The 12,974-nt window shown below is 46.2% G+C and overlaps 1 protein-coding gene across 2 annotated transcripts in view; it reads left to right on the forward strand.

Annotated features, from left to right (window-relative positions):
• Positions 1-12,974, forward strand: part of GALNT3 (polypeptide N-acetylgalactosaminyltransferase 3) — a 672,271-nt gene that overhangs the window by 412,985 nt on the left and 246,312 nt on the right. For both annotated transcript variants that reach the window (XM_078681629.1, XM_078681630.1), the window contains 2 exons: positions 3,874-4,023; positions 6,279-6,513. In XM_078681629.1, the coding sequence (XP_078537755.1) occupies positions 3,874-4,023; positions 6,279-6,513 (385 nt within the window). The remainder of the gene's footprint in view (positions 1-3,873; positions 4,024-6,278; positions 6,514-12,974) is intronic.

Genomic DNA, 12,974 nt, shown 5'->3' on the forward strand with positions numbered 1-12,974 from the left:
CCGTGTTGTATGGAAGTGGAACGACAGACTGGCTCTTGCTTATCTCCAGAGTTGAACGTAGTGCCGATTGAGTTGGATACACTGAACCATTAACCAGGCGGGCAAGCCAACGAATTGGCTCTCTTGGCTTGGATTGGCTTGGCTCTCAGAGCAGGCAGGCAGGAGGCTCGGCAATTACAAGCACACGCTGGCAGCGAGCCACACACCTCCCCGGCCCCCTCCCGTGGAGCCTGTTTACTGAGCAGAAAAGGCCAACCATGGAGCGTCACCACCGGCGTGCCGAGGAGACGGCACAGTCCGGCAGCGATATAGGCTCCTAGATGTATGCACGTCAACATGCACACTGCAGAGGCTGGTGGACGACCTGGCACAAGACATGGGGCAGTGATCACTTTCAACCTTCACTAACAGATTCCCCCCAACTACTGCCTGATGCCTCAGTCCATCCATCATGAACCTTCTCCAGCCCCTTGTTTCTGTCTGCTCCAGTGTGTGTGTGTGTGTGTGTGTATGTGACTGCTCCAGAGTGTGTGTGTGACTGCTCCAGAGTGTGTGTGTGTGTGTGTGACTGCTCCAGAGTGTGTGTGTGTGTGTGTGACTGCTCCAGAGTGTGTGTGTGTGAGAGACTGCTCCAGTGTGTGTGTGTGTGACTGCTCCAGTGTGTGTGTGTGACTGCTCCAGTGTGTGTATGTGTGTGTGTATGTGACTGCTTCAGAATGTGTGCGTGTGTCACTGCTCCAGTGTGTGTGTGTATGTGACTGATCCCGAGTGTGTGCGTGTGTGACTGCTCCAGTGTGTGCGTGCATGTGACTGCTCCAGAGTGTGTGTGTGTGACTGCTCCTGGGTGTGTGTGTGTGTGTGTGACTGCGCCAGGGTGTGTGTGTATGTGACTGCGCCAGGGTGTGTGTGTGTGTGTATGTGACTGCTCCAGAGTGTGTGTGTGTGTATGTGACTGCTCCAGAGTGTGTGTGTATGTGTGTGTATGTGACTGCTCCAGTGTGTGTGTGTGTGTGTGTGACAGCTCCAGTGTGTGTGTGTGTGTGACTGCTCCAGTGTGTGTGTGTGTATGTGACTGCTCTGGTTGTGTGTGTGTGGGAGGCTCTGGGTGTGTGTGTGTGGCTCTGGGTGTGTGTGGCTGGCTCTGGGTGTGTGTGGCTGGCGCTCTGGGTGTGTGTGTGTGGCTCTGGGTGTGTGTGTGTGTGGTAGTAATTGCTGTCTGCTGAGCTCGTCCGTAGGGTACAATAGTTCTCACATTTGCGAGAGATTAAGCTATTGGCAATGTAAATGACAATGCCATTTATTTATCTGTTTTCAAAACCAACACATAAATACAAATTTTGTCATTTACAATGCCAATAGCTCTAACTTCTCCAAAGGCGAAACCGTTGCATTGTAAATTCTAGTTTCACTCTGCAGGTGGGCCATTGTTGGAAGCATTTTACTGTGTAAACGTATATCCCATGTCCATAAGAATGGATTTGACAATTTTCTTGAGTTGTCTCAATCTCTTGATGTCACCTTTTTGAATATATGCTAGTTGTAAAACGTGCTGTCAGCAATAGCTAGGAACAAACTTTTAAACTTCAGGTGTTATAGCAGGTGGATACTATACTTGAGATGTGTATTTTTTTGCATACTAAATTTACATGAACAGGGACAACACTCCTCTAATGCCCACGTAGTATGCGGTTTTCTCAGTTTAACCGTGGAAGGTGCCTGAGCTCACAAAACTAGCAGTGAGGAATATTTGGTGCAAAGCTCTGTGTGCCTGTGCATCCTCGAAGGCAAAGTTACAATGGCTAAAAAGGCGTCACCTCCCTGGCTGCTTCTGCCTCACACTTGTGAGTAGTTGTGCCATCTTGGTTTTATTATTAGCATTGTCGAACTTGTAACTTTGCTTTTCTCATTACAAATATGGTGGTACAAGTTCCAGAATGCAAAGAAAGAACCAGGTTTTTGTGAGCTGCACATAGTATCTGGCCTAAAACAGCAGGAGCGAAACACACTTGACGCAAAACCTAGTCCTGCGCCCCTTTCCATAGAATAAATACTGAGGCTGCGCTATTCTGATTTGTGTGATAAAGAGCTTTCTCAATTTCCTGTTACACAGCAAAGGAAAACAAAGCACCTTCCGGTTCTTCCAGGGCTTGTGCATTTTGGCACCAATCCAGGTAATTGTGCCTATGCTATATGAGCTACGCTTCGGCACCTCTCGTGTGGGCACATGAAGGCCGCAGCTAGACACGCTCATATGAGATAGCTCGTCAGCTTATTGGTGGATTTCCACCCACTTTAAACTGTGCTACGGTTTTTTAATGGCGATATCCTATGACTTGATTAGTGATCACCACAAGCCATGGAGAATTTCTTTACTGGACACACACCAACATTTGTTAAGTGTTGGATTGGAAATTCTCCTGGGACTTCACTCTCCAGCATCCCACATCTCATGTCATGCTTCCTGCAGATCCCAAACTGTGTCAAAACATAATTCCTGTTAAACTAGCCCAGGCTCCAGTTGGCCTACTTCAAAGTTTGTATGTTGGTGCGGTAGGAGGGCACACCGCCTGTACTGGTACAAGATAGCTTATGATCACCTTCAAGAGACCAGTGAATCAAATAACAAAACAGGCTTCATGAGAGAGCTAACTACCGCTGAAGGTTCCCCATGTCATAGCAGTTAGCAGGGATTTTCCACCGATTCAAATGAGACCTTAGCATGACATGCCTACCTTGGGCTAAATATTTGGTTGATTTCCCATCACAAGCACATTGCTTAAGAAAGCACTACAGTACTCAAGTGTGCTTTTAGAGTTTACACCGTGTGGCTTGTCGAAAGTCGCTACCCTCCCTCTGTAAATCATTTTTATATACACTCCAAAAATTGCACCGCTATTGTGCTATCTGAGGGTAGGGTATCGTGTATTATAATAGTGTAACAGTGTTGCAGGAAACATTTTCTGTGTAAGGTGAAGCGAATAGGGAATGACAATACATACCTTGATCTCAGTCTTGAGGTAAACACACGATACAGCAACCCAATAATCCCTCAGGAGACTGGGTACGTCTATGCAACAGAAAGGGACCCCGAAGAAGTAATTTAACGAGGAATCACACAGTTAGTTGATTGGTGAACACAGTATCCAATTCAACCCTCCATTGCATAATACATTCAATTAGTTACACACCACCAGTGTTCGCCACGCTGTCAATGGACGCAACTGGGGCTTTAAGAAATCACTGTGATCTTTTACGACTGTGGGCTGGTGCAGTGTTTAGACCCAAAAGAGATTTAGATTGTTGTCAAATTAACACTGATGTTTGTTCATGTACTTGAAGTACGGCTTGTTCAGTTTCAGATGAACTATGAATGTAACTAGTTGAATGTCTTATGCATTGGAGGGTAGGGCACTGTATTTACCAATTCAGTAACTGAGTGATTCCTTGCTAAATCACTCCTACAAGAGCCCTTTAATTTTGAACAAGAGTGTGGGCAGGAAAAACAATGTTAGTGGCATAGTAAGTGGCAGGTGGCTCTCTTACAAACAGAAAATAAAATGCTAAGCATAGCAAAAACATATGTTATCAGACCTTAAACGAGTTCAGTAGGGGAAAGGATAATTGAATGTATGTACCCAATTTCAAGTCATACCCGACATAATTGTGGTGCTACAGACAGTTCTGTCTAGACATGCGATTTTTTTATTGCATTAAAACTGCCAGGAATAATTGATATAAGTTGTTCTATTCACTTGTTTCACAATGGCTTATGTTTCATGGCCTAAGAAAGTGCACTAACACCTTCTATATATTCACATATGCGTCTCTTATACGTGTTCTGGAATATTTATTTTTGTTTTTCTTACTACCCAGAATACCTGCACGAAAAACTTGATGAGTATGTTAAACAGTTGCGCATTGTGAAAGTTGTTCGACAAAGGGAAAGAAAAGGTCTCATTACAGCACGGCTGCTTGGAGCGTCTGTCGCGAGAGGCGAAACTTTGACGTTTTTAGACGCACACTGTAAGTATATCCTCTGTGAAATGGCTAGGTTATCTAGATAATATAAAGGATACCATCTTTTAAAGCATATGCATATATATATTCTGAGGAGGCCAGATGTTTTGTATGGATTTTCAAGATTGCTTTGGTAGGCTCAAAATAAACGTGCTCGGATAAGTTGAGACATCCAACCTCAAAGAACATGCCCTACTTTTTAAAACTTATTTTCTGAAGAGCCTTGTATCAATGTATGCTCTTATTTTTTTTATTTTTGCTTCATATTTAGTAAACAATTACATCGTTACAATATACATGTTTAGTTCTTCTGGTGACAACAGGTCTTATTCTTTGTTAATTGACTGGAGTGAGCTCTTATTTTGATATTTTTAGGCCTGAACTAGAGGCTACGTTAGTTGTCCTCCAGACCTTTGTAAACAAGAATACGTATTGGCAAAGCCAGTAGGTCTCGCATTCGAAAGGCATTAGACAACCTTTTGGCTTTGTTGATGCTTGTTGCAGAAACTTAACACCATCAAATACAAACCTAAATACTTGTGTTGCTAATGCTGAAATTAAAAACTGATTACATATACACATGCATGCACACTTATGCGTCATGACGCTGTGGCAGCAATCTATATATGTTTTTAAGTTTTAATATACTTTTTCAGGATGGAGGACGCCCATCTTGATGTGGTAAATAAAAAAAACTTAGTGTGCAACAGTGAGGAGCAGTGTAAAAGGGAAGGAAATAAAAGCTGAGTGTCTGAGGAAATATTAAACTGCTTGAAAATAATGGTAAGGGGTAAGTAACAGAGAAGCAATGGTGAGCAGGAAAGAATGATGCAGCAAGGTAGGAACTGAGGTACTTGGCGGAGGGGTGATGGACAGGCAAGAAGCAGTCCAACTTTAGGAGGGGGCATGCAGCAAGTCGAGCATGGGATTAGGGTGTGAGTTAGATGTAGCTCAAGAGGCAAAAGAAGGAGAAACACACGCACTCCCATAGAGTGCTAAAAGAAATAGAAAAAAAGTAGCTCCCTGGTGTTAGGCTGGGAAGGATACAAGTCATCCATTCAGAACAGTGGTAAAGAAGTTATGACCCAGGCTAGGGACAAATATGAAAAGAGGAAAGAACACCTTTAAAAAAGAAGCAACCAAATGAGATGGACAACAGAATCAACCAATCATAAACAGAGGTCAGCCCTAAAGCCCACTATGTACTGGAATTCTAGACAACAGGTCTCAAAACCGACAGATATGCGAGACCTATAAGAGCCCAAAGAGAGGGTATTTGGGTCAGAACCGTTCAACCATTCCTTACATTAAGTGCCATTCACCTTGGGGACTGAAGCATCAGTTTGTGGCATTTTGTCGACTTTTACTTTACATTAGGAATTCCTAAAGGAGCCAGTCACTGTTATTGCAGCTGATTAGAATCAGCATTTCTCAGGGAGATCACCATCCCGCCTATTGAACATGACAGCGGAGAAGTTTATTGTCCGACCTCCTGCAGCCTGATGCCTATTTCTCATCTTCTTGCTGTTGAGGTTGGCATAGTGTTAAAAGTAGTTGCCGCTTCTGATAGACATTACCATTTCCATATAGCTGTTACATTCAGGATCAGTGTTGAATGTGGTGGTCATCCTGTTTTCTTAAACCTTGATAGTGTTTTTTGTGGTTTGGCTTGTTTTGAGTATATTATGATTGGACTTTTGTGTCTTCTAGGCTTTTTCAAGGGATGGGTGCTTATTTTTGGCTTTACCAATGCATGTTTATCTTAGGCTGTTGAGATATGGGCCTCCTCGGTCAGACATTCAGTCCTGAATCTCATGACGTTCTGCTAATAATGACCTACCTCTAATGACCTACCTCCACCCATTAGGGCCTCCTCCTCGCTTCTTTAATTCCGCAAGAAGCTGAAGACCTGGCGCTTCAACTTGATTTACTACCCGGGCCGACTCACTTACCACTCCCTCAGACCCACACCTATACACCTGCTCCAGCACCTAGATACCCTTCCGGGTGATAAGCGGAGGTTTACTGGTCCAGCTCACATAAGTTTAATCATGCACATAGTAAAAACTGAAGCATGGCAGATTGAGCGCATTTCCTTAATAAGGAACAGAAGTATTATCATAACTTTGCAGGCAATGATTTGATGAAAGCTGTACATTAACCCAAACATAGACTTTCAGTTGTTTTGTTACATTTATAATATACTCTCCATTGGTTAGCAAAATATAAAGTATTTTCATTTGCTATTTTCTTTTCAATAGGTGAATGTTTTTATGGGTGGTTAGAACCTTTACTTGCAAGGATAGCAGAGAACTACACAGTTGTTCCAAGCCCTGATATTGTATCTATCGACCTCAATACGTTTGAGTTCAGCAAACCTTCACCCTATGGAAATAATCACAATCGTGGAAATTTTGATTGGAGTCTGGCTTTTGGTTGGGAATCTCTTCCCCCGCATGAACTCAAAAGACGGAAAGATGAAACATATCCTATCATGTAAGTAATGGTTCCTTGTTACTGTGTGTTTGTTTAGAAATCCATTAAATTGTATTTAAAATATGTCATTTTTGCTAAGAAGAATAAATAAAAGTAACTGTCATTCAAATTGTCAAAAAGCCAGATTACTTGAATTATTTGGTTTTCATCGCTATATATATATATATATATATATATATATATATATTTCTCCAGTATTAGGGGTGTCTTTCATAGATTCACATGCTTGAATATCCCCCGTCGTCGAAGTGGGAGTCCCACGGTACATAAAATAGCAGTCACATATGCATGTATACATGAAAAATATAACTAATAAAAATATACATACATATAGTGCAGTAAATTGAAAATTCTAAAAGTACCATAGAACATAATAGGCCCATTGAAAAGCCTAAGGGAGAACTCACTTTAGTAGCATATCTGAGTCATTATGTGTTGGATCACATTCCAGCCAATCAGGCTGTAGCCTCCTCTAGAACCTTCTCCTCAGAAGCCCAAGTCCTCAGATTTTCTACCGCACGTCGTGTGAAGGGAGTCTCCCTGAGCTCTGCTCAGTTTTCTTCAACTTTACCTGTTTTTTCTTCAAGAAAATGTCTTCAAACAAGAAATCCCTGTTTAAAGCTTGCCCTTCATGTGGTAAACTGCGCCTTTTCCACGAGGATCCACACAGTAAATGCATTTACTGTCTCTACCCAGACCATGAGGTGAAAAACTGTAAGTACTGTCGCACTTTCCCTCCTAAGACTCTGAGAGATAGAGAGGCCCGTCTCCTTCTGTGGCTACAGAAGTTGAAGACTTCGGAGTCTGTGGTTTCTGATGTAGAGAGCCTGTCATCTTTTACTTCAAAGTCCTCTCAGAAGCGTGGGGCTGAGACTGAGGTTCCTTCTCCTTTTCTCAAGAAGAGTAGACTGTTGGATCCCTCTAGGATTGTCTCCCCACAGGATTCGCTTCAGGGCACGTCTACGGGACCTGGTTCTCTGACGTCTGCGCCCAAAGCCTTACCTACCAGTAAGAAATCTGGTTTTGGCTCGTCGACGGGCTCGTCGACGCGCCCGTCGACGTCTTCAGCGTCGACGAAATCCATTTCTACCACCTCCACGTCGACGACGACATGTTCCATGTCCACCGGCGCTACGTCGACGACGACCACCTCGTCGACGGCGACCTCGAAGGTGAGACCCATCTCTTCAGTGGTGAAGATCTCGTCGACGACCGTCAAGGATAGACCGTCGACGACGAAGCCGTCGACGCATCCATCGTCGGCGCATACACCGTCGACGAAGACCAAGCCTCCACTCAGCGCCCCGTCGACGACGAAGCCGTCGACGCATCCATCGTCAGCGCATACATCGTCGACGAAGACCAAGCCTCCACCCAGCACCCCGTCGACGGGCCCGTCGACGGTGCCCCCGTCGACGACGCCTCCGTCGACCAGCACTACCTCGTCGACGGCCTCGTCGACGACTCTCACACCGTCGACGCCTTCGTCGTCGACGGCCAAAGCTCCACTCTCGTCGACGAATAAAGCCCCGCTTCCGTCGACGAGCCCGTCGACGGACAAGGAATCCTCGTCGACGAAGAAAATTCCGTCCAAGTCGACGCCGATGGCCTCGTTTTCGACAATGCACCCGCCTCAGGGTGTTGCTGACGGTGCCGCATTTACGCCAATGGGCTCGTTGGCGTCGCACCAACCTCTACCAAAAACGGCTTCCATCTACACAGTGGTTACTGCTTCTTCTTTGCGGACCATACCACTCATCCAACTGAGTCCTGTGAGGAGTGGCGCTCGTCTTCCAGACAAATTATTCCAGTCTGGTGAGGAAGAATCCGGAAACGATTCGGAAGTGGAAGGATTATTTACACAGGCAACAAGTCCTTCGGATTTGAACATTAAGTGCCAGGAATATAGTGACGAGGGTGATGTGGTGGACAATGTCGAAGATGGGACTGACTTGTTTCCTGTTGATACGTCCGAACCGGTGCCTTCAGAGCCTATTACCCAGATACCTCTGTCCTTGGTGATGAACCTTCAGCACATGCTGGATGATTATAACCGCAGGTTTCCTTCTTCTACTCCTGCTTCTCCAGCACCACTGCCTCCTCCGCAGCCTCAACCGCAACTTCCTCAGGCACCTACACCAGTTTCACCGGCTTCACCGGATGGTGCTCGCCCTGACACTGGCGACGAGGATCCGGATCCTCACAATACAGATGACGACGACAATGACGCCGACATGGCTGAGTGGGACAATTATAGGGCTCAAACACCTTCCACTCCACCCACCTCGCCTCTACATTCGCCCCCAGTGGACATGGCACATTTCCACAATTTGATGATCCGGGCTACAAAACGGTTTCATCTCAAAGTCGAACAACAACAGCATGAAAGTGACTGCTTTCTATATGACTTTAAAGACATCTCACAAAGGCAATCCCACACTATACCAATCGTGGAATATATTTGGAAGGAAGGCCTTAAATTGATGGAACGTCCCAATTCTGTTCCTGCGGTCTTACCCAGATTGGACAGGAAATACAAAGCACCGGCGTCTTCTCCGGCCTGCTTGGTGTCTCAACCGAAGGCAGATTCGGTAATTACTCAGGCTGCACAAAAAAGATCGCGCAATCCTGCAACGCCACTCACGTCTCCTCCTGATCAGGAAGGCCGCAAATTGGATTCCATAGGAAAGAAATTCACGACCATGGCGGCTACTACAGTGAGGGCGGCAAACACTCTGGCTATACTGGGCCGTTATGACCGCCAGATGTGGTCCGAGATTGCTGCATTGATTCCTCAGCTGCCTGAGGCAATCCGGACAGAAGCACAGGCGATTATTCACGAGGGGGAGTTGATTTCTTCCGAAATCATTGATTGTGCACTCGATATTTCCTCCACGGGATTTCGACAATTGGCGGGGGCTGCAGTTTTGAGGCGTCAAGGCTGGCTGCGCTCTACCACTTTCCGTCCTGAAGTTCAGGCAAGAGTCCTAGATTTACCGTATGACGGTGAATTATTGTTTGGCAAACATGTGGATGATGCCCTTGAGGCGATAAAAAAGGACACTGACACTGCGAAATCCTTGGCGAGCCTACAATACAAGAAACGGCCTTTTCGGGGTGCACGGGGTAGAGGCGGAGGCTCCTCTACTTTTCGTGGCTCAAGTCAATATCGTTCCTTCAACACCTACAACGATAACAGACAGCGGGGTGCCTATCAATCTCAAACTCGACAATCCACCTCCAGGCCTTACCAAAGGAAATCCACTTATAGAGGTGGATCAAACACCAAAAAGCAGTGACTGCCTCAGACCCTTCCTTTTGCCGACCGTACATCTTGGAGGTCGCATCTCGAAATACTTTTACAAATGGTCCACAATCACCTCCGACCAATGGGTCCTGGACGTTATATCCAAAGGACATACCCTGGAATTCACAAAATTTCCACCCACTCATCCACCTTCGGGGCCACCACCCCCTCATTTCAAGGACCTTCTGGCCCAGGTGAACTTAATGATCAAAAAAGGAGCCATCGAACTAGTGCCGCAAGGTCAACGCGGCAAGGGGTTCTATTCCCGCTTTTTCTTAGTCAAGAAGAAGTCGGGGGAATGGCGTCCAATATTGGATCTACGAGCTCTAAACAAATTTCTAATTTCAAAAACTTTTCAGATGTTGACTCTGATCCAAATTCTGAATTTTCTCAATCCAAGCGAGTTCTATTCCACAATAGACCTTCAGGACGCTTACTTCCATGTGCCAATCCACCCCAGACACAGGAAGTATCTCCGCTTCACGGTCGGGCAGCTACACTTCCAATTCAAAGTCCTGCCATTCGGCCTCCGCTCAGCACCAAGGGTTTTTACCAAAATCTTGGCCCCCGTAGCTGCCTTCCTACGTCTCCAAGGTATTCAATTTTACCCATACCTGGACGACTGCCTCATCAAGGCAAGCACTTTTCACCAGACGGAGCAGCACACTCAAGTTTGCGTCTCCCTTTTCCACGCCTTGGGGCTGTCAATCAATTGCCAGAAGTCACACTTTCAACCATCGCAACGGAGAAATTTTCTCGGAGCCTTGCTAGATTCTCGGCAGGGAAAAGTGTTCGTTTCCCAGGAAAGACAGGACCGCATGTTAATGATGGTGCGCTCCCTCCAATCAAAACTGTCCGTTTCTGTCCGAATGTTCAAATCATTCCTTGGCATGGCCTCCTCGTGCATCCACCTCATTCCAAATTGCAGATTGCACATGAGGACTCTCCAGGAGGAACTGGACAGGCAGTGGAAACAGGTGTCGGGGTCCTTCGAGGACAAGGTCCTTTTAACACCTCGCATACAGAAAGCGCTGGAGTGGTGGGCTCACCCTCCACACATATCTGCGGGCCGTTCATTCCAGGACGAACCCCCAACTCTGACGCTTACGACAGACGCGTCTCTCGAAGGCTGGGGAGCGCATCTCGACGGCATGTCTGTGAAAGGGAAGTGGACGGCAATACAACGAACTTGGCACATCAATCGTCTGGAACTCTTGGCGATTTTCTTAGCCCTCAAATCTTTCCAGAGGTTAGTGCGGGGACACACTTTGCTGGTGAGGACGGACAACACCACCAGCATGCACTACCTCAACAAGCAGGGCGGCACGAGGTCTCTTCCACTTTCTCAACTAGCACAAGAAATATGGGATTGGGCGATTCAACGTCAAATTCATCTCACAGCCATTCACGTGCCAGGTGTGGCCAATGTTCTGGCGGATTCTCTCAGCCGAGCATCATCAGACAATCACGAGTGGGAACTCAATCAGCCCACGGTCGAGTACATATTCCGGCGGTGGGGCCAGCCACGGATGGATCTTTTCGCGACTGCTGTCAACAAGAAATGCCCACGCTTTGCAAGTCGGCATCCCCACAGAGAGTCGAGCGGGAATGCATTTTCGATCGATTGGTCGAACGATTTCATCTATGCTTTCCCTCCACTTCCTCTGATCCCTCGATTGTTACACAGGATGAGGTTCCAACCTTGTCGCATCATCCTGATCGCACCCAAGTGGCCGAGACGTCCATGGTTCACGGACCTGCTCCTCTTCTCGCAGTCCGATCCGTTGCCACTCCATCCTCTGCCGCACCTCCTCACGATGCAGCAGGGACTAATTTGTCATCCGGATCCAGCATACCTTCAACTCCATGCCTGGAACCTGAGTACAATGAATTTGCACGTTTAACTATTGACAAGGACTGCAGAGAGGTGTTAGCGCGGGCTCGCGCACCCTCCACCATAAAAACGTACCAACTCAAGTGGAAACGTTTCTGTGTCTGGTGCCGCACCAAGGATTTGGACCCAATGACTGCAAAACCTGAACAAATTTTACCTTTCTTTTTATCCCTGGCAAAATCAGGTCTGTCCCACTCAACTCTTAAAGTGTTTCTGGCGGCGATTTCCCGTTTCCGCCATGATGGTTCCACATCTTTATGTTCTTCAAGGATCATTAAACAATTTTACAAGGGCCTTTTTAGGATGTTTCCACCTATCCGTCGCCCTCCGCCTGCCTGGCGCTTGAATTTGGTCTTGTCTCAACTACTTCTACCACCATTTGAACCTATTCACTCGGCAACTCTTAAATTTCTCACGTGGAAAGTTGCTCTCTTACTCGCCTTAACGTCCTCAAGACGTGTCAGTGACATCCAGGCGTTTACCATACAGCCTCCTTTCCTAAAATTCTCCAACGAGGCCGTGACATTACGAACTAATCCTAAGTTCATCCCGAAGGTTCCCAGTGACTTTCATCTCAACGAACCTGTAATTCTGAAGACTTTCTTTCCTGCTCCGCAAACTCCAGCTGAGCGGTCATTGCATTCATTAGATTTGAAACGTTGTCTCAAATTCTACATTCAACGAACTGCACCTATCAGAAAATCGGATCAATTGTTTGTGGCATATGGTCCAACTTGCAAAGGACAACCTGTTACCAAGCAGACTATAACCAGGTGGATCTCCTCTACCATATCCTTCTGCCACCAACGGGCTGGAAAGCCCCTTCCTGCTCCTGTTCGAGCTCATTCAACTAGAGCAGTGTCTACTTCGGCTGCCCTTTTTGCGGGGGTACCCTTACGCCAGATCTGCAGAGCTGCTACTTGGTCGAGCAGCCATACTTTTACTAAGCACTACTGCCTGCAATCAACAGACGCCGCGGATGCGGCAGTGGGTCAAGCGGTGCTGCGGAATCTTTTCCAGTAAAGGTGAGCCTCTGTTGCTACCCGCCTCCAGTCATAAAGGTTTTTTCATAATTATGTTTTGGTATTTAGTGCATATTACCATATATATATATATATTTACCTTCTTTGCTTGATGTATTACCTTTATGACTCCTGTGATGTTTTTACTGCTTTCTACTCTATTCAAGCATGTGAATCTATGAAAGACACCCCTAATACTGGAGAAGAACTATAGTTACTTACCTGTAAACTGTGGTTC

Source organism: Lissotriton helveticus, chromosome 3_1, assembly GCF_964261635.1.
Source record: "Lissotriton helveticus chromosome 3_1, aLisHel1.1, whole genome shotgun sequence".
NCBI lineage: Eukaryota > Metazoa > Chordata > Amphibia > Caudata > Salamandridae > Lissotriton > Lissotriton helveticus.